The following is a 27,189-nucleotide window of genomic DNA, read 5'->3' on the forward strand; positions in this document are numbered from 1 at the left end:
TATAACCTTTGACAAGTGCTTTAGTTTCAACAACTACTAACAACAGACAATGACCAATGAGTGGTACTGAGCTACTGTAAGGTGCTTAAATAAAATTAGTTTTGCAGTTAAGAAACTAAATCCCACCAAAATACATAAAGACAGGTACATAGCAAGCACTTACAAAAAAAAAAAGGAATGTGAACACTGAGAATCAGCAAGTTGAGTAAGAAAATATCCTTCATTGGAGCAAACTGTAACATCCATCCTGGGGGTACATCTTGAAACACATATTCAATTTAACTCAATTAAACAAATATGTATTAAACAATTACTATGTGCTAAGTGTTAGTTAAAAAGGAAATTCACTTACCCCCCCCCCCCCCCCCCCAAATTAAAGGTTCATAGAAACCTTGGAAGGTCACTCAATTATCATGAGTAAGCTTTTAGGAATGTATCCCACATAATCTGGAGCTACTTGTTACATTACTTACATAGTATCATGATTATGTTGGCTTGTGGGTCTTCCCCAAGGCTGTAAACTGCTCAAGGGCAGGATGCCTTACCTTTTATTTGTAGCTGTTTGTCAGGGTCAAATGTGTAGCAAAGACTAAGTATTTCTTTAATTAAATGAATTAAAGAATAAATAGAAGAATGAATGAATGGGGTTTCTCCTCCACCTTTTCTGTTTGTCCTAAGGAGTTACCTAACAAAGTATAACTTTTATTACTTATTTTTGCTTACCGTCTCTAACTACTGCTGAACTATAAGGTCCATGGGAGAGAGATCTTTGTCCCAAGTGCTAAAAGTGTCCAAAGATATTTGCTGAATGACCACTCATCTTGTTTTAAAAACTGCCAAGGGGAGAATTTCTTAAATTTTACTTAATAACCCTTCCAAAGTCACCTTAAGACCGTCCTCACTGAGACCAACTGAATCCTTTAAACATACATCCAACTGTTGACTATTCTGGATCAACTGAAGCATATTTAGTCATAATCTTCATAATAAGGTTTAGTAACTATTTACAGATATTTCTTTCCCTCCATTACAGTGTGTGTACGTTAGCTTTCCTTCATAGAGAAAAAAAAGGGAACGGGTCAGTGGGCAACTTGCCAGATACCTATTTTTAGTATTAATAAACTGCTGTCACCTCAACCAGTGAGGCAGCCAATCTCCTCAAATCCCTGGCCCACAGAAGTAGTTTCCTGACTGTAGGTCTTCTACAATTAGGCACCAAATGAGGCCCTCACTTCTGGATAAAGCTGATGGAACTACAAATGGTTTCTAGCCCAAGGAAATGAACCCCATGGCTGTTTTTAATATTCTGATAGGGGATCAAGATGCCAGTCATGAAAAGGCCTTGTAGATTCAGTTCTGAGAAGGACTTAAAATACTCCAGTCTGCCACTTTCCTGAATAAAATGATAGAGTTCAGTTATGCCCAAGGCTGATTCTGAGAAGATGTTTTTTCTCCCAGTGTTCAGAGCATCTGGTACATTTTACTTTGGTTAAGCAAAATAAAATGTTCAACTTCATTTATGAAAAACAAACTCAATACTTTTAAAAGTTTAATATTTTAATTGGACAGTTCATATGGCCTATTCAGTGGAAGCTCAGATAAGCAAAGTGCAATGAACAGAATGAAGTATCACACATAAATCTCTGTATAAGTCAACATGAAAAGATATCCTAGATATTTGAAATGGAAAAAGCAAACTATAAAACAAGTACAGTGAGTCTACTGTCAAACAGATTTTCTTAAACTATTTGTGTAGTATTATTTTTGCAAATAGTTTGTTTTTTGTAATATAAAAACAACAAAATCAATGATAATGTTCAAAACATTTACTAATTATTTTGAGGTTGATTTGTAGAAGATAATTTCAGCAAATAAGACGTTTAATGTAAAACTGTGGGTATACAATGTACTTGTCTCAAAAAAAAGTCTTATTTACAAGTTAAGGAACAAAGGTATTTTTTTAATTAACGTAGGTTTCAGAAAAACATTCTTTATTATTGACTACCATAATAAAATGGATTTCCTAAGAAAAGTTCAAGTAATCATTGAAATCTTAAGAGGTGAACCAAAAGTGTTTTTTAATCATATTCAGAAAATCTAATATGTTTACTTGCTTGTTGAGTCTTTGCCAGTCTAATCTTCTCAGCTTTGGTGATTAACTATGGAGAAAGAAATTAGAAATCAGAATGTACCGGATGCTTAAAAAGATAATTACGACTAGAAAAATCAGGTTGAATAAAAATTTTTTAAAAGAGGGAAAGGTAGACAAAAGACATAAATTAAGCGTAGCCCAAATCAATATAGAAAGAACTGTTCAGGATTATGGCTTATTAAGTATAATAGATAATAAATCTTAGAATTACCTAAAACACTCAAATTTTAGTTTCACATTACTAAAAAATTTTCAGTTGAAAACAGCCACTCCATGCTGGCAATTTTTTTTAACCTTTTAGGAGGGTTCAAGACCCATATTGGTTAGTTGTTTCATATCCCCTTGGACTTGAGTATTAATTACTAAGACATTTGTTAAAAGATATGTGGTCCTAAATAATTATATTGTGCGTGCGAATTCATGCATTATTGGAATGAGACAATATATTTTGGTCTGAGTGCTACACAAAGGTTTGCTTACAAATCTGAAGATTAAAATATTCTACCTACGGATCCACTCTTAGGAGAACTTATTACTTACCACACCCTTACATAAATACTTTAATATTTTTAAAGGCAAATGAAATTGTATGGAATGTAGAAGACCGTTTAAGATGTCTAAATATTCCAAAAGTTTTCTTGATGTAAAAATTTTAAGTATCTTATTGTAGCTTTGGAGGAAATGAAAATCTTACTCCCTTAAAAAATAGATTCTGGGGGCTCCTGGGTGGCTCAGATGGTTGGGCATCCAACTTTGGCTCAAGTCATGATCTCATAGCTCATGGGTTTGAACCCCACGTCAGGCTCTGTGCTGAAAGCTCAGAGCCTGGAGCCTGTTCTGATTCTGTGTTTCCCTCTCTCTCTGCCCCTTCCCTGCTCGTGTTCTATCTCTCAAAAATAAACATCAAAAAATAAAAAATAAAAAAAATAGATTCTAGTAATTATTCACCAGTTTTGTTAAAATGTTTTGTGACTGTGGCCATTGGTAGGAAGTCACTTTTATTTTATTTATTGTTTAGTTTCTTAAAGTGTTTGCTTAATATTAAAAGTTTACTTAAAAGTTAAAGTAGAAGTCAGCATAGAGATAGACCGGCTACACAAGTTAAAAATACAAGTACTTAAAGACAAAAACTCAAAAGATGCCAAGGTCACAAAACAGTCTGTTTATGATAGAAAACAGTAATAGCCACATGAGGACCACATTCACAAAATTCATCAGCAAAGCCAAAACCAGGGTTTATATCTATGGAAGTAAAGGTTTATGGGATATATTTAAGATTTTATTACCATGGAAATGAAATTAGGGTGCCCCTGTATTTGTTGTTTTTGTACAAAGTCACTTCAAGATTAAACCAAAAGCCTGTTCCTCATTATAATTTCATGAATTCTGTCTTTACCTGTTGAATATCTGATATATCAGTAATTTGTAGAAAAAAGACCATGCTAACTAAATTTCAAATATGCTTTAAAAGCTAAGGATGAATGAGAAAAGACTCATGGTCTCCAGTAGCTGTTACTGCATTTTACCCACACGCTCAAAGTGATAGGGAAGACTACAAAGAAGGAATGAGCCCCTTTCTGGAGGACGCTTCCTCATCTTACTAATGTTCTGTGAGAACTTACCCATATTGATCTCTATATGTAAAAAATATGACCATGAGTATAAAACACCTTTTTTCTTCACCTATTCTCCTCTTTTAATATTGCATAAACTGACTGGGACTTAGGAAACTGTCCCTAGTTTCCTTCTGCTCCCCGACATGAAAATGCAGAACGAAGATTCATTACCAGTGCTTTTCTTCCTTCGCTCATGGACCAAACACTACAATACTACTGGGAAACTTTGAACTGTCGTATCAGAAAAGCGCTAATGTCATACTTTTTTAGCCGCTAATTTTTTTCTAAATATTTAACTTCCGTTACTACGGTGCTTGCTCCCAGGGATCTAGCTGTAGTGGCCTCCTTCCCTTTAAGGCTTCTGTGCTTTCTGGTGCCTCTGCCTGGAAAGCTATGCATTTAAGCTCTCCTGCTTGTATGCTCACTTTCCTAAGGTCTGCTCTAGTGTCGCTTTCACAGAGAACTTCCCAGAACCTCATGTGATGTAAAGATATCTCACAATACCCTTTAATTTGCTCTTTATACACAGCATTTGTCATCACCTGACCTAAACTGTTCATCTGCAAACTTCACGAAAACAGGGTATTTTGTTACTTGCAGCTATTTCCTAGAATGGTGGCTAACACAAATCAGCACTCAAAAAATATTAATTAAATGAATTATCAAAAAGGTAGACTGACATACTAATTACTGTGTTTTCTGCAAAGTATGTACAATACCCACTTTGTGTGGTACCTTATTTTAATTACATGACGGGAGCCAACTAGCTACTTTCACATCTTCAGCTAGAATCCTATACTATTTATCAAACAAATCATGCTAAGGACAAGACTGGTGGTGCAACAGATAAATGAGATCAGGAAAAAACTTTCCTACTCAGTAACAGAGGCACTCATTGTGTTCCAATGAAACTTATAAAATTCCCCAGTCATTGTTTATTTCCTTGCCTCAAGTTTATTTATGGAGATTGGATCTTTCTGAAAAACAAAACTAATTCCTAGTTTTAAAAACATATACGATTTAAATGAAATTTCACACCAATTAGAATGGTAAATACTATTTAACAAAGTGATTTCATTTTAGTTATGAGCTCTGGTTCAATGATTTTAACATTTAAATAATCTCAAGCAGGCTTTGAAATTACCACCTCTTAGACCTGAAAGAATCCTTAGGGAGGAAGGAGGCCTTCCCACATTTCAGCAAATTCAGTCTGTATTCATGGAAACAGAATTAACAAAGACCAGTAGGAAACCTCCCTTCAAATCACCTTAAATTCCAGTGAATCCTAGGCAATGCAAGGCCAATGAAAACCACTCAACAAACCTAGCACACAGGAAGTATTATGATTTTAAGTGTAACCAGTCATAGAAGAATGCATATCCTTTTAGATTCTTATTTAATAATACACATTTAAAAATTTTATAATAGCATTAGTTATTATGTACCCTTAATTTGTCCTAAGCACTTAAAGATGTACTACTATTTATAATAATCTGATTAAAAAGAATAAACGTGACAGCACACAAGCAACAAGTATTAAATTACGCAGTATCATTTAAAATGAAATGATTGAAACAGAGTCTATTTTACATTATTTAAAGTATTTAAGCTTGTTTGTTTCACTTGTTGACTACTATAGAGAAAAAGGAATAAAGCTTATCATTGCTATAACAAACATTAGGCATAAACTCTCCCAATCTTATCTGTGGGGGGGGTCATATCTTAAAAAACTACACCCTTAAATACATTGTGTTTTTACCATTAAGACAATCTTTAAATAATCATTTACTACCAAACTATGATACATAGCAGCCAGAATTCAACACTGTTGAAATTAAACTGCTACTAACAGGTACAATAAAAGACAGGAAAACAAGAAAACTCTAAATTAAAATTATGTACCCTGTGGGGAAAATAATTCTAATTTCGTATATTTCAAAATCCAGAGAAACAAGTATTGTCTCTCACAATTTAAAATGCAGTATACACCATGTAAATCTTTATCGTGTATAGGAAAACCAAGGTTATTTTAGGACTACACATTACTGACTTCCAGAAAACATTCAACCTATTATATTTAAGCTATCAAACAACTATAACAAAAAACAAAAAAATGAATTGATTACCTTCTCAGTGCCTCTTTTCTTTTCACGAGGCTGATTAAGTTTGGCCTGCCTATCTACCAAAATCTTCTGCCAATACCTCTGCTCATGATCACCTTGAAAACAAACAAAAACAATAATCACTGATACAAATGAAGAAACATATTCAAGGCATTAATCACACTTCAATAATAAATCTATAGTTGTCTGATTAAATACTACTTTGTACATGCTAGAATATGAATAAAAAGTTTATTAATCAAAATCAGAAAACATAGTACAATCACCTCTAAGTAGGAGTTATTAAAAAAGACTCTGACGTTTTACCAGAAAGGATCTCGAGATTCCAGCAGTGTTTCTTTTTAATTTCCGTATATGCGTTTATTACTGCTTGAGCATCCTCAGGGGTTTTAAACCTAGCATGGCATTCTGTATCTCCTTCTAGCAAATCCACATAAACAACTTCTGAGATTGCTGCCAAAGTATCCTGCATTAGAGTTTAGAAAGATTTTACATAAATAATAGAAATGCTTGATAATAATTCTAAAATTATTCCCATGGTTGTGTTAGAATGTGTTACATAAATAAGCCATATCCAGTTTAAAATGAGGAGTAACTATGCTACTTATCATACACAGGGGTGCCTGGCTGGCTCAGTCAGTACAAGTTAGGTGACTCTTGATCTAGGGGTTTTGAGTTCGAGCTTCATGTTGAGGGTAGAGATCATTTACATAATCTGGGCTAGAACTCACAACCCCAAGATCAAGAGTCATAAACTCTCTTGACTGAGCCAGCCACGCACCTCTAAAATATACAAAATACTCTTAAAATTGACTTGGACAAAGTTGAAAACTCTAATCAAACCCTTTTTTTCAATCACAATCTTAGAATATTAACTAGAATAGGACTACTACAGAGAGACAACAGATTTATAGAGCAGGATGTACAAATAATTTCCCCTAGCCCCCACATCAAGAAGGGGATTACAAGTCACGGTATAGTTAAAATAAGGAATACAATTAAAAACAAACAAAAAACCCAGAATGGATTGGGGGAGAAGGTGCGTTTCCACTTATCTGTACAAAATCCCTTATGACTTAAAATATATGAAAAAAAATTCAACTTTTTCTAACAACTTGTGAAAAAAAAACATTTCACGGGAGCCTACAAAAATCCTAGGTTCCTGAGTAGATCTATGGGAATATAGCTCAAGAGTTCATACTTTCTGATGAAATACCTCAACAATCTCTTCTAAACAAGTTGTGGTCCCCCAGCAAGGAAAAGTTTTACCTATAATGCCTGCTGTGAGGGCAAATTAACAAGATTCCTGCATTCCTAACCATTTCTTCCCAGTATGTTCTGTGGTGTAAACAATGCAATTATGCAGGAATGTTATATAATTCTTCATTCATCAACTTCCATTCAGAAAACCAAAGAAATTACTAGAGATTCCCAACTTAAAAAAAAAAAAAAAAAAGCACTTTACGCATCTGGCTTTACTTTTGACCCAAATTTCAAGCCTCAAAGAATTTAGATTACTTTTAGATGTTGGATTTTTAAGGTCTGAATTCTGTAACTGAGCAGTATTCTGGAAATGTTATTTCGCCACAATATAAGAAAAGTTTATTAGTTAATAATAAAGAATAAGCAATAAAAACCCGAGAAGCCAGGGAGTATTAACTCAACCCTACTCTTAGCATATTGCCTATCTCAAAATTGGCACTTACTGATTGCTAATTACATGAAAAAAATAGAACTGGAGGGAAATATACTTGCCAATTCTTTCCACTTGTACTTGAGTACTAAATTTAGAAAGCAAGACAAATAATTGGTATGAAGTTAATGAAATGTGAATATATTAACTGGTAGTGTTTTGTAACTGACTTACCAGATAGACCCGATTACTACAATTCAAAATATTACCTATATACCCATTATAATGTTAGGCTAATCCCAGGACTTAAAACCATTCCTTAAAATGATAAATTAGCCTGGTAATCACATGGGCAAGTTAAATAGCAGTAAATACCATAATAACTCCATTTTTGTTCTGGCAAAATGTAAGTAACTACTAACTTTTAACAATGTTATGATTCTGTAAGTAATTTTTAACTGATATACTTATCTTTTAGATAACAAAAGCTCTTTGATGAATATTACTGAATCTATGTTATTTCAAATAACAAACTTTTTCTAATTTTTCTTTTAAATCTTTTGCAACCTGATTAACCACAGCTTCATTTACATCCTCAGTTTTTTACCCTTCTGATCTGAAATTCTGTATTGTTACCATACTCTGAAATATAAGTTGGTAATACCAATTTGGGATTCACCAAATCCCTCATCAACATCTTAAAGAGAATCTAAATTTACGTTAGTGACAGCTACAGGATTTTACAGGAAACAGGATTTCAGATAAAGTGTTCACAAGCTTATTTCAGTGAGCAACTTCAATGGTCATGCAAGTTAAAAAATGTGACTGGTAGGAGTCTATGCAAAATCAAAACAACATACTAGATGACAATGAATGTCAGCATAACAATTGAAAATATATTTGCTATGAAAATATATATGCTATTTTACATAGGAATATGTCAATAAGAAAGAAATATGGTTGTGCTGTTACAAAAGGCTGTCAGAAGATCAAATAGATAAAGTGAAAAAAGACTGCAGAGCAATAGATATAACAATGTGTACTGTAAATTATATAGGACTCCGTATTTATTTGTACACGCATACAAAATTTTTGTAGCTTTTCAAAATATTTTACACTTTTCTGTAATTGTTTCACATTTTTTTAAATTGTTTCACATTTTTAAACAATCAGTGCAGACTGAAAATAGCAAAAAAAATTAATAAATAGTATTAACAAAACCTTTTTTCTCCAAAAATATCTTTCATTTCTTCCAGGAAAAAATTTCAATTTCCAAGAGGATTAACAGACAAAATTACTAAATTTACGTTAAGTTAAAAAATATGCATATGATATCCCCTTTGTTCCAAAATAGCTCTGACTTTCTTTAGGTCACAAAATCTTTTGGGAATCTACTGGAAGTTAAGAGCTCTAATGAAAACGAATTATGTTCGCTACAAAATCAGACAACAACAGATGATTAAAAATTCGTCATAACTTCAGACCAACTCTAACGTTGACTAGATATTTAATACATTTTAGCATGAAATATTTTCTAAAATAAATTTTCTCTGAAAATAGATGTCCCTTAAAGGAATACCAGGAAAGCATTTTACTAATTTATTCTTTTAAGTTATAATGACTATAGTAAGGCTTACTCATTCAACTACTCAATCAACCGTTAACGGCACCAATAAAAATAAGCCAAGTGCAGTTCTATAGAAAGATGTTTTAAACTGAGCTCACTGCAAATTTCATCCAGCAGGGAATTTCAGACTTCAGATTTTGCTTCAAGTCAAATACAAGAGTTACGGCAGAATCAAATCTAGACATAGTTTATTGCAGAGGAACAAATTCTAATTTTACTTGCTTTGTTTTCCATATGCAAAACATTTTCACGTGGGGAAGTTTTAAAAAGGAAAGAGCAACAACTATCCTCAACACACAAAAGCGTTACCCTGACTTGTTTCCTGCCAGGCAGAGGCTCGGTGCTAATGATCTTCACAATCACGCCACTGACAAACTGTGGTCCTGTTGCATTAACCTTTTCCTGGGGACAACACTCTTCACTGTTTGCTGTTGATTTGAAAAGGAAAGAGAAATAAGCCTCTTACGCTCAGTAATTTAGTAGGCCCACTTTAGAAGAACAACAGTAATTTCTTCAGCTGATTTAAGTAACCAATTTTAATTTACTTAATGTAACTGTAAAATAAGTTATTCTGGTGTCATACTGCTTACTGCAGATTACCATGAATAAAAATACCCAAACCTTTACTACTCTAATTGCAGAGCCTGGTTAGAACACTTGTAAAACCTTAGAAAAAACTCCCCCTTTTTCTTAACCAAATAATAGAGTACTTTACTTAGTAAACAGACACAGAACAGTATGTTAACATTCAACAAACATTATGATTAAAATGTGAAAATTTAAGATTTTCAATCTGTAAGAATTCCAAATATGTCCTAATAGGATAAAATTACAGACGGAAATTGTAATTTTTGTTTCTACAAACTTGCTCAATTGATAGACACTCATCACTAATTCTGATTAATAAAAACTGTAGAGAAAACTTAAGTAAAAAAGACACTTTCATTTTTCTTTTTTAAATTTTTTTAAATGTCAAGGGCTTGAATTACAAGGGGCTTGAACATAGGACTCAGATCCAGAGACACATGTTCTACTGAGCCAGCCAGGTGCCCAGAAAAACAGGAGTCATGGAAACGAGCACTTCAAATATTCTTACATCAAAAATAAATTGCACATTTAAGTTTTTAAAAATTAAGGTTTATCCTGTAACTCAGAAATAGTACATTAGTATATAAACACAATACTACAAAAACAATTATAGTGGTATTTACTTTTTTCATTTTCTATTCCAGAGTTAGGAGCTACTCCATTTGTTTCCATTTTTGACTCCGATTTTATTTGGGATATTGTTTTTTTTAAAGAAGACATGCTGGCTTTTTGCAGTGCTAAATACTCTTTTTTCAAATCCATCCATTCGCTCCTGTAACGAAAAGAATGTACTTTTGAAATAGTGAAAAAAGATGGTCAAATAAAAAGTTATTATCAAAGTATATACATTCACAGTGCCTTGTAATCTTTTCCTTCTTCAAACACATACATTCACACTACTTCTGGAGTCCTAAGTCCATCCAGTAAATATATAAAGGGGAGTTCCATCTGACCCAACATTCAGATTAAATGTTTTAAATTTGACAATTCAATTCTTGAGTATGTTTCAAATATTTTCATTTATGAAAATAAAAGTTTTGAATTAATTAACTAGTAACAATTAGTCATCACTAGGGGGAAAATGGCAGATTACTATTTAGAGATTATTTGTTAAACTGCTTCCAATTTGGGAGATAACATTCCTTAGCATTTACTTGACTCAAAAGGAATTTCTAAGAAGAAAAAAAACGCCCCATGGAAGCAATTTATTTATTTACATGCATTTAACATGTAGATGTTTCTTCAAACAGCTAGAGCTCCTCCAGATAGAAACACAATGCCTCTCCAGGCTCCACAGGAGCACTCATTGTTACTCTAATCTATGCCATCAAACAAGCAGATAGGGTTTTTTTTTTTTTTTTAAAGAGGATATCTTGTGGTAATGGTCTTAGCTGTTATTATTGACATCTGTATACTTCAAAAAAAAAAAAAAAAGTATCCAGACCCACCCAGGATCATACATTCCCAGAGAGCTGATACATTAGAATAACAAAAACCTCTTGTAATGATTCTCTGAGATAAAAAGGCAAGAGGAATTCAGCAGTTAAGAATAGTATAAATACAAGTGCCTGAAGTCCTTGCCTTTTAACCTTCAAGAGGAGGACAGGGCACTTCGAGAGTACAATTCAAGAAGGATCAGAAAAACTTTCTTGGCAAAGGTATGGTTTTTTGCCTTTTCTTTTCTTTTCCTACATGGCTTCCGCTTCTTGTGTGGATGGACTCCCTTTAACTTTAACATGGAAGTACTTTCTTTGACTTTTAAATAGTAAGTGCTTCCATGTTTTAGTAGAAGTGAATCCAAATCATTCCTCTGAATGTAACAAGGCAAGTTCCTTATATAACCCAAGGGGAGCCCCTTTGCTTTAACATGGGGGTACCTGCTGTGTAAAACAAAAGTAAGTGCTTCCATGTTTCAGTGGAGGTGTTCCCAAATGGACACAACTTTTATCTTGATCCGGCATTTTCTAAGCTTACTTTACAGGTTAAGGAATGGTAACTTTTTCACATTTTTACAAGACTGGGCTCCCCACCACTTAAACGTGGATGTACTTGCTTTGTATCTAAAAAAGTAAGTGCTTCCATGTTTTAGTGATGGTAAGTCTTACTTTTACATTTTAGAAACTTACAAGGCTTAATTTAAGCCTCACCGAAATGACCATCTATGGTATATTTAAGCTGTACCCTTAAAACTGTTAAGGAACGCCCTCTACTTCAACATGGAGACACTTGCTGTGACATAATAAAAATAAGTGCTTCCATGTTTTAGTGTGGTGGTTCCTTTCAAATCCTCAACTGCCTTATATCCATTATATGTGCAGATCTTGGCTACATGCCATGACTGTTGCTAATATGCAACTCTGTTCAATACAAATTGGAATTGCACTTTAGCAATGGTGATGGCGTGTGCCAATTTTCAACTACAGAATCTGTATCATCTACTTACTTTGAAAGTACTCTTAAGGGTATAACCTCTTCTCCCATTTTGTGCCTCTCTTTGTGTTTTTTCTTATGCTTCCTTTTTGCTTTTAAAAGGGATCCATCTTTTACATCTCCAGTATCCTTTTCCTCTTCAGTAGAGACTTCTAAATCTTAATATCAAAAAGTTAACTTTAGGTAAATAAGGATTTCTTAATGTCTCATTTTAATTTAATTGTAGATAAATTAACCTTGAAGCTGTCAATACCTTTGTTTTCTTTGGGAACTTCTACATCTTCTTTTTTAATGTTGTCTTTCTGCGTTATTTTCTTTACTTTTGACCTGGGAGTTGGGTGTTCTGCTTCTTCAGAGATACTTCTCTTCCTCTTCCCCGTTCTGACTGTAGGTAAGCTGGATGCTTCTGCTCTTTCCCGTTTTTTCTTTTTCTTTGACGGTGGCTTCTGGGGTTCAGTAATCTCTACTTCAGATCCCTCAGATGTGGTCCTGGATCTTTTCATTTTTCCTACAGTCTCTTTACTTGTGTCAATATTTGACTCTTTGGTCTGGATATTGTCCTCTTTCTTCATTCGGCCTTTCTTCTTCTTCTTCTTTTTCTTTTCTTCTGTAACAATGTTATCATTAGTGTTCATTTTAATTCAACTACGTTTACTTAAATATCAATATTAAGTTACCTGATACTCCAAGGACAGGAATAGGCTTATTTTTTACTGTCTTAGGAAATATGCCAGGTTTTCTTGGTGCTTCTTCTGGTGGGTTGTTAAGAAACTGAAAACCAATAAAATTTTGTTACTATTTAAAAACACTTGCTAATTGTCTTTGCTTTTCTTTTTAGGTTCGGGACCTACCTCAATAGCTTTCGCTGCTTGTTCTTTTGTTTCAAATTCTACAAAGGCAAATCCCTTTGGATCTCCAGTAGATTTATAATGTGGTATACTTATATAAACAACATTGCCACATTTCCCAAATACTCTTTCAATCCAGCTGTGATTAACATTTTTGGGAAGTAATTCCTGTAAGTGAGAAGCAATATTAAAATAGAAGAACTTTTTCAGGGTCAATAAATTTTTACTTGTAATGTTAGAATGTTTCTGTCATTCTTTTGAATGCCAGCACTGAGCTTTTAGAAAATAAGGTCTCACCACATACATACCACATACACTGTCCGCTCATCCTCATCTTTTGGTCGTTCACCTAAAGGCTTTTTTCTCCTGATTCTGGTGCCTTCTAAGTCCAGCTATGAAATAGTTACATGAGATTAATAACTGACATAATAATTCCATGATATAGTTGTAATAATTCTTACCTCTACAACAGATGAACTTTTCAGTGCTCTGGCTATTAACTTTCCATCTGTGGTCAATTTTTTCATTTTGTTGAAAGACACGAGAAGTGATATATCAACATCTAATGGAAATGCATAAGTTAGTATTACAGAGAATAATTGCATTTTGGTAAAAAATTAATCACATTTCCCTCCTTTCAAAATTAATTAGTAAAATGCCTTATGAGAATTAATGCACTAAGCACACAGCATTCAAGAAAACTCAAAAAACACTGAAAACTTTGCTCACTGAAAACTGAGCTTGCAAGGAGCTCAACCACACAAACATGGAGCCTGGGTGGCTAGTTAGGTTAAGCCTCCGACTTAATCTGCTCTCAGCACAAAGGCTGCTTGTGAACCCCTGTCCCCATATCTCTGCTCTATCTCTAAGATAAACAAAAAAATATAGGATGTGTGTCTCCAGAATTAACTGAAATCTTTGTCTTTTAACACTAGAAATCTGTCTTCTAAAGCAAAAGTGAGCTATAATAGTTTTCACGTGTAAAAACTAATGGGTTTGTATGTATAGTATATGGTATATATCACAATACAAAATATGCTACCATTGTATTTATGGTAAACGTTGTACAAGTTTAAGGCAGTAACCCTCTAAAACTAGTTCCACTCATTATACAGTGAAGTAAACTTACATCCATCTCTGGATTTTTCTATTTGTTCTCGAAGAAATCTATCCTTGTGAAGATTTGCATCTCCAAACCAGAAATCCACTTGCTTAGCAATATCTGCAAGCACTTGTTTAACTCGTGACCGTTTCTTTTTTTCTACTTCTTTTTTCTTTTCAGGGTTTTCTTCTTCCATTGCTTTTTCTTGATTTCCACTTTCAGCTTCCATTCCTATGTACTGAAAAAAGGTTTATATCACATGTAATAATAGGAAAATATTTAGGTTACCCTTTTTATTGTCTGAAGGTTAATAGACTCATTCAGCTGGCAGAGAACAAACTTTGGGTTAACACTTGTAATTAGCTGAGAAAACTTTCATTGTGTTTTTTTTTTTAAATCTCTTACCTGTTCACTTTTCATTGGCCTTTTTACTTTCAAAATAATTTACAACCTATGTCATTAATTAGCTTAAGCTTTTGATGCATTTTAGTTCAGGGCCAGAATGTTCTAGTATAGCATAAAATCTCTACCAACATCTATATCTCACCAAGCTACACTTCTAAATCAATATGTCAAATTATAAGATTAAAGTCTCAGACATTCTCCATCTTAACAAACTAAAAAATACAATCTCCAATGAAATAAGTTGATCTTGGTTTTGATTTTTAAGTGTTTTTGTTTTCAGTGTTTTCTTAAGTAATCTCTACACCCAAAGTGGGGCTTGGGGGCTTGAATTTACAATCCTGAGATCAAGAGTCCCATGCTCTATGGACTAAGCTAGCCACATGCCCAGAAATGTTAATTTCTGTTCATCAGAAACAGAACTGGCTTTCTCTTTTCCAGGTGACCTTCCCATCCCAGTGTTCATTTCTTGGGACAGCAAACCTCTTTCCTTGAGTTACTTTGCATGTATCTTCTTTGTTATCTAGCTCTTCCTAAAACCTGGTTATCTAGCTCGTCCTAAAACTGGTTTTCTAGCTCTTCCTAAAACCTGGCTGGCAAATCTTCAACTGAGGGCCTTCTGAATTTGCAAACACTTGCTGCCTAGATAACATGGCTTGCTCCCGCACTTGCTAAAGTCTTGTTCAAATGTCACTTCATTTAAAACTGCAAATTTCTGGATACCTGTATCTCCCTTGCCTTACTTTTCCTTCATTGCACTTATCTTCTAACATTATCGTACATTTAAAAAAATGCTTATTTATTTGTTTTTAGGAGTGGTGAGGCAGAGAGAGAGGGAGATAGACAATACTAGGGAAGCTCCTCAAAGCCTGACATGGGGCTCGAACTCATGAACCGTGAGATCATGACCTGACCTGGAAGTTGGATGCTCAACTAACTGAGCCACTCAGGTGCCCCTACTGTACATTTTTATTTATCCTTCCTAGAATGTAATATTAATGAAATCAGGTTTTTGTCTGTTTTGTTTACTGATGAATTCCCATTCCCTGGCACACAGTAGTCACTCAAAAATTTGTTGAATTGTGGCCTCTTCACTGAACCACTAGAAGTACATACACAAAAAGAAGGAGCAAAGGCTTATTAAATCAGGCCTGCGGTGAGATTTATCTCTGTAACATAGTTTTCCCATATTTTATTTCCCAGGCTCCCATAACTGTTTTCTTGGGACACAGGAGAGTGAAGACATATGGGGAGAGTTTTATCTGATTGCACCAGGGTGGGAGCCACTATTGGTTGGTATGCAGGCCTTGGACCTATGCGACCAGAATGGCATACTAGATTGATGGGAAACAGGGGCTAAGGCTTTTACACATCAAGGTGACCTAAAACATTCTGGTCCGTTATCTATGGAAGTCACACACATCTGTTGTAATGTAAAGGGGGGGAAAAGTGGATTTGGATTAATTGCTCAGTTTGAGTAAGTGCTGGGGCCGAGACTCCAGATGAGATGAAGATGCTGTCCCTACTGTATCTTCTGTCTTTATCCTTCTTTAAAGCTCAGTGTACATAGTATTAAAGCCTATTTCTGTCTCTTTGGCCTGTCAGCTGGAATCAGTTACTGAGCACCAATGCTGCAGACAGTAATAGAAATAGAAAATGTGTTTCAAAGTGACACCCAGTAAGAGAGTACAAGCCATTAATGCATTTCACTTCAAATCTCCAACTAAACATGCAATCTCACAAAAATCAGATGAGTATTTTGGCATTTTCAGAACAGGCTGGAGCTGATTGACCAAGTACCAATTTTGAAAATATACAAGTAATGAAGTATTTATTGAGATACATATAAAAGAGTTACTTGTCAGAATTAATCATTAAAAAAAAAAAAAACCCAAAAACCAATCAGGTGTCATTTAGTGCTGAATAACCACATTCTTCAGCCCATCCTGTGAAGCTTCCCTTTCCATCATTCTAGTGAAACTGAAAACAGTGATCTCCACTGACTACTGGACCCCTAAGCAGCTCTTGCAGTCAAACTCCCTCTTTGAAAATATTTTCTTCATCTGGCTTCCAGGAGAGTTTTCCTCCTTCTCAATTTCCTTTTCTGGACCATTCTACTCTGCTCTACCTTTACAGGCTACCCAGAATTGAATTCAGTCCTGGGCTCCCTTCTTATCTCCACACATATCCTTTCTGAGGGTCCCAGGCTTTACGCTGTTTAGCTCTATGCTGATGTTTCACAAATCTATATTCTCCAGCCCTTACTTCTCCCATTAGCTCCCCCCATTCCAATATTCAATCATCCATTTGACATCTTCACTTATCTTCCTGAACTATATATATCTCATGTGGAAAATGGCAAAAACCTAACACTCAAATTTTAACAAACCTCTTTTTGCCTTGTTTTCCCCATTCTGAAAAACACCAATCACAAAACTGTTGAGAGCAAAAATTCTGAAATCCTCCTTCTTTTCCTCATATACCACAACAAATCCATTAGCATTTTTGTTAGCTCTACCTTTATAAAATATATCCTGAATATGAATACTTTTCATTTATCACCTGGTTCATGCTATCATTGTGTCCTGTCTGAACTACTACAAGAACATAACTTGTGCTTGCTTCTACTCTTCTTCCATTATCACCAACTCTCCAGACAGCAGCCAGAATATGTAAACCAGAGATGTCAATATCTTGGACAAAGTCCTCCAAAGGATTTTTAATCACACTCAAAATCCAAAATCCATAGTATGCCTAAGCAGTATGGTCTCTAGCCTGGGGATATCTAACTTCATTTCTTAACAATTCTTTCCAACAGGTTCACTCCAACTACAACATATCATTCCTTAAACATGCTAAGGCCATTCCCATCTCAAGGCCTGTGCTCTTGCTGTTTACCTTCCCTGCCACATCACAGGGATTACTTCCCTGTTCATTCAGGTCTCCATAAATGTCAATTTCTCAAAAAGGCTTTCTTTCACTCAATCTAAGATATTCCTTACCTGGCAACTTTAACCCCACCTATCCCCTCTGTCACCACTTTGTATCCTTGTATATCTTCTTGGAGTTATAATTTTATTGTCTGTCTACCCCATTAGAATGCAAAAAACTCTGAAGGTAGGGACTTGAGCTTGATCACAACCTAAGCATTTGTTAACTAATTATTTAAAAGGATCTCTCATACACTGCAAAACGTTAAGCACTTCAAGTTCTTTTGAAAGGGGGTAGGATTATAATTTAAAAATATGCGGAAGCTAAAAATTATTACATAAGGATCCAATGTTAACTTTCCTTTTTGTAAAAACTCCAAATTAGTAAATGGCATACTATTAGCTCTCTAGTTCCTTTCCTTGTCAGAGCCACCATCTAAAGAAACAGTGGACAGAATTGCAGAAGTGAAGAAAGTCACGATTTCCCCAAACCAGATTTTTCCTATCATTCTCATCTCAGAGACCCTCCTCATTCCTTTTCCTAAGGATTATTTTTGTGACCCGAATAATTAAGTTCCAAAACTCTTGCCTAGTGTGTATAACATATGTCTGCAATTTCGATTTTAAGAAATATATCCTCTAGATAATCAAATACATCTCTGTTATTAGAGAAGATATGGATGAAACATAAAGTAACAAGATAGGATTCAATTTAACTTTCCTATGCAATGGCTGTTAGAAAATCAGGAAGTTACACGGCAGTACTTTTGTCAGTCTTGATTCTCCAACTCTACCTTCTCACTCCCTCCATAAAACGTAACCATTATTATTACCATTATTATTACCAACTTCTGGAAGGGCTCTTTCTCTCCTTCCAGTGTGTTCACAACTACTGTCACTATAATACGGGAACAATTTATAAATGGTTCCAGAAGTCATCTATCCTTCTCAGAAGCTGTGTAACTTGTCCAAAACACAGATCTAATTTTATGATTTTAATGTTACAACTTTCAACATTAAAAATCCTTTAGCACTTTCTTACAATATGCAAGTTTAAAAAATTGGTAATAAAAAAATAAAAATTAAAAAATTGGTGATGAACCAGTGACATCTAACTGGCTTCTAAACAGGGGCTTAAGGAATAAAAGTTACTGTATAACAATGCCAGTTACTTTACATATATTGTTTTATTTTTTTTTTTAATTTTTTTTTCAACGTTTTTTATTTGTTTTGGGACAGAGAGAGACAGAGCATGAACGGGGGAGGGGCAGAGAGAGAGGGAGACACAGAATCGGAAACAAGCTCCAGGCTCTGAGCCATCAGCCCAGAGCCTGACGCGGGGCTCGAACCCACGGACCGCGAGATCGTGACCTGGCTGAAGTCGGACGTTTAACCGACTGCGCCAACCAGGCGCCCCTACATATATTGTTTTAAATCCTCAGTCACAATCAGGTAGTTTCTTCCAACTTGTTTTGACACAGGCTTAAAGGTGAAGTGAATTGGCCGAAACTAGCTAGGTAAACAAGTTTTGGTAAATTCGACTCCTATTAGTAGAACCTCTTGTAGTCTGTCATCATTCGTTCTATCTTCTGACTCAGATATTCTTAACCTACAGTCCAGGGAATTTTGGATGGGTTTCAAACATTCTTGTCAATTTCATGAAATTGTTAAAAGATACATTTTAAAAAAAGAAATCTAAATATGTGAATATAAAATGAATACACATCAAATATTTTAAGTAATAAATCACGGAACTAGTTAAGTAGGATTTTTTGTGTGTGTGTTCTGTGTTAGGAAACAGTTAAGTATTAAAAACTATCTCAGGGGGTGCAGAGCTGGCTCATTCAGAAGACCATGTGACCCTTAATCTCAGGGTCATGAGTTTAAGGCCCATGTTCAGTGTGGAGCCTACCTAAAACAAGATAAATAAATAATAAACTTAAAAAATTATATAAAATACCAAATCGAAGGAGAATTAAAATAAATAAGCAATCAGGAACACTGAAATGAATTTGTTAATAGGTGTAAAACTGGTTACGGCAGTAATTGCAAAACTAGTTTAATTCCAAGACTAATTTCCATTATTATCGTTTTCTACAACTTACACAAAGTAAAATAACTCAATGACAATGAAAGAGATAACCTAGACAACACATATAATATAACGCTTCTTGGCCGTTTCAATGTTCTTCATAATTTCCCTACAAAATTATACGCAAAATATTTGGACATGTACATGAATTTTCCTGGGAAACTCATCCATAGCTTTTATCGTTTTTGGAGGAAATGGTGTGTCAAAAACTTAAAGTTCTAGTCACGGCTGACCACCCGACGGTACCAGAACTCCCTTGCCTGTGTGCAAGTTCTGAATTAGTCTTTTTACCTTACTTGTCTTATAAACCTCTATTCAATTTTCAAGATCCACGTTAAATGGCATCTTACTCTCCATAGCTTTCCAAGACCACTTCTTCCTTAATTAACTGCTACCTTACTTTCCCTAAAGGGCATCTATGAACGCACTCAGTACACTTAACACTTCTACTTTGTTAGCTCCTTTCCGTAATTGATTTTCGACATCCTTTGATGACAAAAACTAGAATCCTGAAAAAGAAAATGACTTAACTTCACAACACAAGCCCTCACATTCGCTATCGTTTGGCCGCCAAGGCTCAGATCGACGAAGTAAGGTAATTTCCACTTTGGCTACGGCCCCCTCAGCACCCGTCCTTTCGCAAGGACGTCGCCAAATGCTGGGCGGACCCCCAACCTCCCAACGCCGGACAATACGCGCCCCCAACCTCTGAAAACTGGAACTACAAGGGCTGCCAAAGCATTTTTGCGCGTGCGCACAGAGAACTAGCACAAGCAAACTGATGGGTTTGCGGGAGGGGGCGAGGTGAGAAAAACGATAGATAAAATGGACTGAGTGAAAAAAGAGAAACTGAGACCTCGCTCAACCTGTCCAACACTATCTACAGTCTACTTGGAACTTACTCCGCTCAATTCCCAACACACAGGGCTGGGGACTGCGTCTTCCAACCTTTTCGTCTCTAGATCCTTATGGTCCGGGTTTCCGCGTCATAGGACGAGCGACACCGTTCTCCCGTACGCCTCGGAAAAGACGAGCACGGAGACCGCGCGTCCGTCGCTTACGTCACAAGCGTGAGCTGGCGCAGGGGGCGGGGCGTCGGAGTACGCGGCTGGCCTAGGCTCTCAGCGAAAAGTTTGGCGGTTTGAAAATGCTGCTTCTCGTGGGCGGGCCAAGTATTGGGTCCTGATTTGTTCCGGTCGCGGGCTAATGACGTCACAGTTTTTCGCGGGAGAAATTCGAAAGTGGATTTTATGCAATGGGCCGGTGAAGTGAACTGTTTTCCCGGGATTGAGGGTGGATAGGCAAGGGGATTTTGAGCGAGAGGCAGCGTCACTGATTTAGGGCAAAGAGTTAAAAGAATCTGTTCCGCCAGAAGCGGACTGGTCCGGGTGCCGTGCGGATCACGTTTGGGTAGTGACTGTCGCAACTTGCTCCGAATCCCTGTAAAATTGCTGCCTCCTCTTCGCCGCGTTTCCAAGCCTCTGCTCTGCAGTTCCCGCATACGTGTAAGGACCAGGGAGGGTTTTTCTGTTTGTTTTTAGGACTGACAAAGGGTCAAGTCTCATTGCCACTTGGTTAACACAGGATCATGGTAATTACTATCTTGGTAAATGAAGTGTGGGCTTCTTTTGGTTACTTGGACTGACTGGTTTCTTAAACAGGATATTGGGTTCGAGACTCCAACTTTTGAATCTGAACCATTTAGGGATTCTAAAGGTCCTGTTTGTTCCAGAATAAAAGACCAAAAAAATCTTGTGGTACTTAAAAGGAAGTGGTACTCATTTTATTGAGAACACTGAATTTTATATATGAATGTACAAAAAGTGTAAGGATATATGAGTATATATGTGTGTGTGGGGTGTGTTTGTATGTGTCTGGTTAATCATCACACCATCTGAGGGCTCCATACCACTTTAAAAGTTTTCCACATTAAACTTTGACCCTTTAGTGGATCAACACTTGATGTGGTTAGATGAAGACTTTAAGGAAATTTTTTTTTCGTTTCAAAATGTTATGTAAATTATAGTTAATTAACATACAGTGCAATTTTGGTTTCAGGAGTAGAACTCCGTGATTCATCACTTGCATACAACACCCAGGGCTCTTCACAAATGCCCTCCTTGGTACCCATCATGCATCTACTGTCCCCCACCTTCCTCCCTCCATCAACCCTCAGTTTGTTTTTTATCCTTAAGAGTCTCTTATGGTTTGTTTCCCTTTTTTCCCCCCATCCTGTAAGTCTCTGACTGACTTATGTGGCTTAACGTAATATACTCTAGCTTCATCCACATCGTTGCAAATGGAAAGATTTCATTCTTTTTGATCGCTGAGTAATATTCTATTGTGTGTACATGTATATATGTATAGATACAACACATCTTCTTTATCCATTCATCAGTTGCTGGACATTTGAGCTTTTCCCATAGTTTGGCTATTGTTGTTGCTATAAACATTGGGATGCATGTACCTCTGAATCTGTACTTTTTTTATCCTTTGGGCAAATACTAGTGCATTTGCTGGACTATAGGGTAGTTGTATTTTTAACTTTTTGAGGAACCTCCATTATGTTTTCCAGAGTGGCTGCACCAGTTTGCATTTCTACCAACAACTCAAGAGGGTTCCCCTTTCTCCACATCCTGGCCAACACCTGTTGTTTCTTGTGTTGTTTACTTTAGCCATTCTGACAGGTGTGAGGTGGTATCTTATTGTGGTTTTGATTTGTATTTCCCTTATGCTGAGTGATGTTGAGCATCTTTTCATGTGTCTTGTTTGCCATCTGAATGTCTTCTTTGGAAAAATGTCTATTCGTGTCTTCTGCCCATTTCTTAACTGGATTGTTTATTTTGGGGTGTTGAGTTTGATAAGTTTGTTATAGATTTTGGATAGTAACCCTTTATCAGATATGTCACTTGCAAATATCTTCTTCCATTCCATAGGCTGCCTTTTAGTTTTGTTGATTGTTTTCTTCCCTGTGCAGAAGCTTTTTATCTAAAGTCCCAATACTTCATGTTTGCTTTTGTTTCCCTTGCCTTCCACAATGTCTCTAGTAAGAAGTTACTTTGGCCAAGGTCAAAGAGGTTGCTGCTTGTTCTCTTCTAGGATTTCGATGGTTTCCTACCTCACATTTAGTTCTTTCATGCATTCAAATTTATTTATTTGTTTGTTTGTTTATTTATTTATTTTAAGAGAGACAAACATGGCATGAGCTGAGGAGGGGCAGAGGGAGCTAGAGAATCCCAAACAGGCTCTGTGCTGCCAGTGCAGATCCTGATATGGGGCTTGATCTCACGAATTGTGAAATCATGACCAAAACCAAGAGTTGGACACTTAACTGACTGAGCTACCCAGGCACCCCCATTTTGAATTTATTTTTGTGTATGGTGTAAAAAAGTGGTCTGGTTTCATTCTTCTCCATGTTGCTGTCTGGTTTTCTCAACACCATTTGTGGAAGAGACTGTCTTTTTTCCACTGGATATTCTTTCCTGCTCTGTCAAAGATTAATGGACTGTATAATTACGGGTTTATTTCTGGGTTTTTTGTTCTGTTGATCTATGTGTCTGTTTTTGTGCCAGTACCATACTGTCTGTATGACTACAGCTTTGTAATATAGCTTGAAATCCAGAATCAGGATGCCTCCAATTTTGTTTTTCTTTTTCAGGATTGCTTTGGCTATTTGGGGTCTTTTGTGGTGCCATACAGATTTTAAGGTTGTTTGTTCTAGCTGTGTTAAGAATGCTGGTGTTATTTTGATAATGATTGCATTGAATATGTAGATTCCTTTTGGTACTATAGACCTTTTAACAACGTTTTTTCTTCCAGTCCATGAGCATGGAAAGCTTTTCCATTTCTTTGTGTCCTCCTCAATTTCTTTCATAAGTGTTCTATAGTCTTCAAGAGTATAGGTCTTTTACCTCTTTATTTACCTAGGTTTATTCCTAGGTATCTAATTGTTTTGGTGCAATTACAAATGGGATAGATTGCTTGATTTCTTTTTCTGCTGCTTCGTATTGGTGTATAGAAATGCAACAGATTTCTGCATGTTGATTTCATATCCTGAGACTTTGCTGAATTCATGTATTCTGGTAATTTTTTTGGTGGTGTCTTTCTGGTTTTCTACATAGAGTATCATGTCATCTGCAGATAGTAAAGTTTGACTTCTTCCGTGCTGATTTGGATGCCTGTTTTTTTCTTTGTGTTGTGTGATTGCTGAGGCTGACTTCTAGTACTATTTAAATAGTAATGGTGAGACTGGAAATCTGTCTTATTCCTTCCTGACTATAAGGAAAAGCTCTCAGTTTTTCCCCATTGAGGATGATATTAGCTGTGTGTCTTTCATATATGGCTTTTATGATGTTGAGGTATGTTCCCTCTATACCTACTTTGTTGAGGGTTTTTATCAAGAATGGATGCTGTATTTTGTCAAATGCTTTTCCTACATCTTTTGACAAGATCTATAGTTCTTATCCTTTTATTAATGTGTATCACGTTGATCGATTTGTGAAGACTGAATCACCTTTGCAGCCCAGGAATAAATCCCACTTGACCATGGTGAATAATTCTTTTAATATACTGATGGATTTGATTTGCTGATGTCTTGTTGAGAATTTTTGCATCCGTGTTCATCATTGATATTGGCCTGTAATTTTTCTTTTTAGTGAGGTCTTTGTCTGGTTTTGGAATCAAAGTAATGCTGGTCTTGTAGAATCAGTCTGGGAGCTTTCCTTCCAATTCTGTTTTTTGGAACAGTTTGAGAAGAATAGTTACTAGCTCTTCTTTAAAAAAAATTTTTTTATATATTTTGGGATGGAGAGCAAGTGTGTGCACCAGTGTGAGAGGGAGGAGCAGAGAGAGATGGTGAGAGAGATTCCCAAGTAGCCTCCTCACTGTCAGTAGGAACCTGATGTAGGACCCGAACTCACGAACCATGACCTGAATCAAAATCAAGAGTCAGGTGCTTAACCGAATGAGCCACCCAGGCACTCCAGGCCTCTTTAAATATTTTTGAATACAGTTAGCTAGCTTTTTTTTTAAGCTAGTCTTTTTTTTTTTTTTTTTTTTTTTTACCTAATTTACACTTCTGAGAGCATGGATCTTTACAATTCCTTTTAAATTGTAAATCCCGCAAGTAGTATCTCAGATTTAGGAAAACAATGGGGATTTATCTTGCAATTCCTAAATAGAATATAAGTAATCCTATATTAGTAAATACCGGTTTCCTAATCTGTATGTTGTGGTGATAATATCTAAACTAGTGCTTTAGATCATGCCTTCAGGATTCTGAGACTGGCAAATATTATATATAATTTGTATATGATATAAATTATCTAGTCTACTTCCTGCCTGATATAGTAGGCACTCAATAAATAGTTATATGTCATATTGGTGAGTATGAATGCCAGAGTTTAGACTACTTAGTTTTTAAAATTTCGTATTTTTTTAAGTAAACTTTATGCCCACCATGGGCTTGAACTCAACTGGAGATCAAGAGGTGCATGCTCTAGGGGCTGAGCCAGGCAGGGGCCCCTAAACTACTTAGTTTTGAATTTTGAATCTGCCATTTATTTTGTGATCTTGGGCAAATTATTTACTGATATATACTTTTGTTTCCTTTTTTTGTAAAATAATGTGAAAATTGAAATCTATACAGTAAGGTTGTGAGCATTTAAAGCATGTTAGATGTCTAGCACATAATTGCACTGAATAAATGATAGCTGTTATTAAAGCAATCTCATATCAGGGGGCGCCTGGGTGGCGCAGTCGGTTAAGCGTCCGACTTCAGCCAGGTCACGATCTCGCGGTCGGTGAGTTCGAGCCCCGCGTCAGGCTCTGGGCTGATGGCTCGGAGCCTGGAGCCTGTTTCCGATTCTGTGTCTCCCTCTCTCTCTGCCCCTCCCCCGTTCATGCTCTGTCTCAAAAATAAATAAAAACGTTGAAGAAAAAAAATTAAAAAAAAAAAAGCAATCTCATATCAATAACTGCCACATGCCAAGCACTGTGTCTACACACATGTAGTCTCATACATATGTAGAATGTCCAACACATTCAGTGGCTGGGAGCAAGTTGCTCTAAAACAGTAGTGAAAGATGTGTTTCTCTGGACATCTGTTATCTTCTTGGCATTCATTAGGGATTTAGCAATTCCTGTGGGTTTGAGGGGAGGGATGTAGGATATGGGAGTTTTTATCTCTGAAAGGCAGTGCCTCCATAGGCCTGTGTCCTGTCCTGTGAACTATGTCCTGGGGCAAGTATTCATACCTCATTTGCCTAATCCCTTATCCCTCCTATCTCCATTCAGCAGCCAGAGCAATCTTTGTAAAACCCAAGTCAGATTATGTAATCTTATTCTTAAAACCCTACCCTTCCCACTGCCTTTATGCAAAGTTCAAACAACTCGGCATAGCATAGAAGGCCCTCTGACTCCTATTATTTCTCGTTTTTTTTCAGTCTTCTCTCTCACTATTCCCTATCTTGACTCCTTAATTGTACGGAGTTCCTTGATCATGCCTTGCTGTGTCTTTTCACAGGTCCTTGTATATATTGATTTCATTTTGGAAATACATTCCTGGCATCTTCTTTTGGTTATGGTTATTTTCAACTTGCAGCTTAGACATTATGTTCTTCGGGAAGCCTTATTTGATGCCCTAGACCTAGTTAAGTGTCCCTCCTGTGCTTATTTCTGTCATGGTTTATTGTAAGTACTGTTTTTCACCCTGCTACACTGAAATTTCCTTGGTTAAGAATAGTATTTTGTTCATTTTAGTACCTAGTTTAGCACATTGTCTGGCAAGTACTAAGGGAAATAATATATGTAATTTATAAATGATACGTATGTGGTATATTTTATATGTATGAAAGGGGATTTGAATCTAGAATCGTAAATTATACTTTTATTGAATCATCCTGGGTGGTTTAGCCGTGTGTTCTCAAAATTGAGCATATATCACTATCACTTGCAGGGCATGTTAAAACGAAGTACTGGGCCTGACCTTAGACTCTCTGATAGAACAAGTCAGGGGTGGGACCCAAGACCTTGAATTTCTAACTAGTTCCCAGGTGATGTTGTCTTGTTAGTCCAGGGTTCATACCTTTGGAACCAGTGCTTTAGAAATTTTTTTTTTCATTGGCATCTCTGTTTACTTCTTCAATTCCCCATCAGTAATTTTAGATTTCTAAATTTGCCCACAGTAACAATTTTATCCAGTAGCATAGGATAACTACAGTATTCATTCCAATATCATTGCAGTGATATTGCAAAGATTATTCCTTGCAGAGGAAATTTGTATATTCTTGGATGCTAGGATATGTTGACTTTAAGATGTAAAAGGAAGAATTCAAAACGCAAGGGGGCCATCTTGTGGTGCCTATAGCAATTTAGAAAATGGAAAATTGAAGCTCTTTCCACAAGGATCCCATATGTTGTGGGATCATTTTCAGATACATGTTATGGCACCTAGAAAAAGCTTTCCATGCTAATTATTTTATATAATATATATATTATTGTTATATAATATATATTAATAACATGTTATTTTATGTATTTTATAATATACATTATCTTACATATTTTACTTAGTTTTCTCTTTTAGTTTTTCTTGGCAAATTCTTTTTCCACAGGGTAGGGTCACTCTTTTATTGTGTACTTAGTAT

The 27,189-nt window shown here is 35.9% G+C and overlaps 2 protein-coding genes across 13 annotated transcripts in view; one reads left to right on the forward strand and one right to left on the reverse strand.

The window, feature by feature from the left end:
- Positions 1 to 1,536: 1,536 nt before the first annotated feature.
- On the reverse strand, positions 1,537 to 20,584 carry LARP7 (La ribonucleoprotein 7, transcriptional regulator). Of its 4 annotated transcripts, none has more exons than XM_023252855.2 (13): positions 20,446 to 20,584; positions 14,147 to 14,357; positions 13,479 to 13,579; positions 13,326 to 13,409; positions 13,021 to 13,185; positions 12,847 to 12,940; positions 12,423 to 12,773; positions 12,183 to 12,327; positions 10,363 to 10,511; positions 9,461 to 9,579; positions 6,198 to 6,357; positions 5,895 to 5,986; positions 1,537 to 2,159 (listed from the first exon to the last, which is right to left on the reverse strand). In XM_023252855.2, the coding sequence occupies exons 2-13, from the start codon at positions 14,346 to 14,348 to the stop codon at positions 2,079 to 2,081; spliced, it is 1,743 nt and encodes a 580-aa protein (XP_023108623.2). In that variant the 5' UTR covers positions 14,349 to 14,357; positions 20,446 to 20,584; the 3' UTR covers positions 1,537 to 2,078. The 4 variants fall into 4 exon arrangements, with proteins under 4 accessions (XP_023108623.2, XP_023108621.2, XP_023108622.2 ...); XM_023252853.2 differs by having other exon boundaries at positions 12,423 to 12,776; XM_023252854.2 differs by having other exon boundaries at positions 12,423 to 12,776; positions 14,147 to 14,350; positions 20,446 to 20,582.
- Positions 20,585 to 20,915: 331 nt separating this feature from the next.
- The window catches only part of ZGRF1 (zinc finger GRF-type containing 1), a 91,431-nt gene continuing 85,157 nt past the window's right edge, over positions 20,916 to 27,189 (forward strand). For all 9 annotated transcript variants that reach the window (XM_045055989.1, XM_045055992.1, XM_045055990.1 and 6 more), the window contains exon 1: positions 20,916 to 21,048. The gene's annotated coding sequence lies outside the window, so the exon portion shown is untranslated. The remainder of the gene's footprint in view (positions 21,049 to 27,189) is intronic.

Source organism: Felis catus, chromosome B1 (genome assembly GCF_018350175.1).
Source record: "Felis catus isolate Fca126 chromosome B1, F.catus_Fca126_mat1.0, whole genome shotgun sequence".
Taxonomy (NCBI): Eukaryota; Metazoa; Chordata; class Mammalia; order Carnivora; family Felidae; genus Felis; species Felis catus.

What these genes read in the sequence shown, in the direction of transcription:
- LARP7 (XM_023252853.2), bottom strand. Translation starts at nt 14,348, where the DNA reads ATGGAAGCTGAAAGTGGAAATCAAGAAAAAGCAATGGAAGAAGAAAAC. An exon ending in AGAAAAATCCAGAGATGGAT is followed by an intron (nt 13,580 to 14,146) that starts GTAAGTTTACTT and finishes CATTTCCATTAG; the next exon opens with ATGTTGATATATCACTTCTC. An exon ending in ATGAGCGGACAGTGTATGTG is followed by an intron (nt 13,186 to 13,325) that starts GTATGTATGTGG and finishes TCTCACTTACAG; the next exon opens with GAATTACTTCCCAAAAATGT.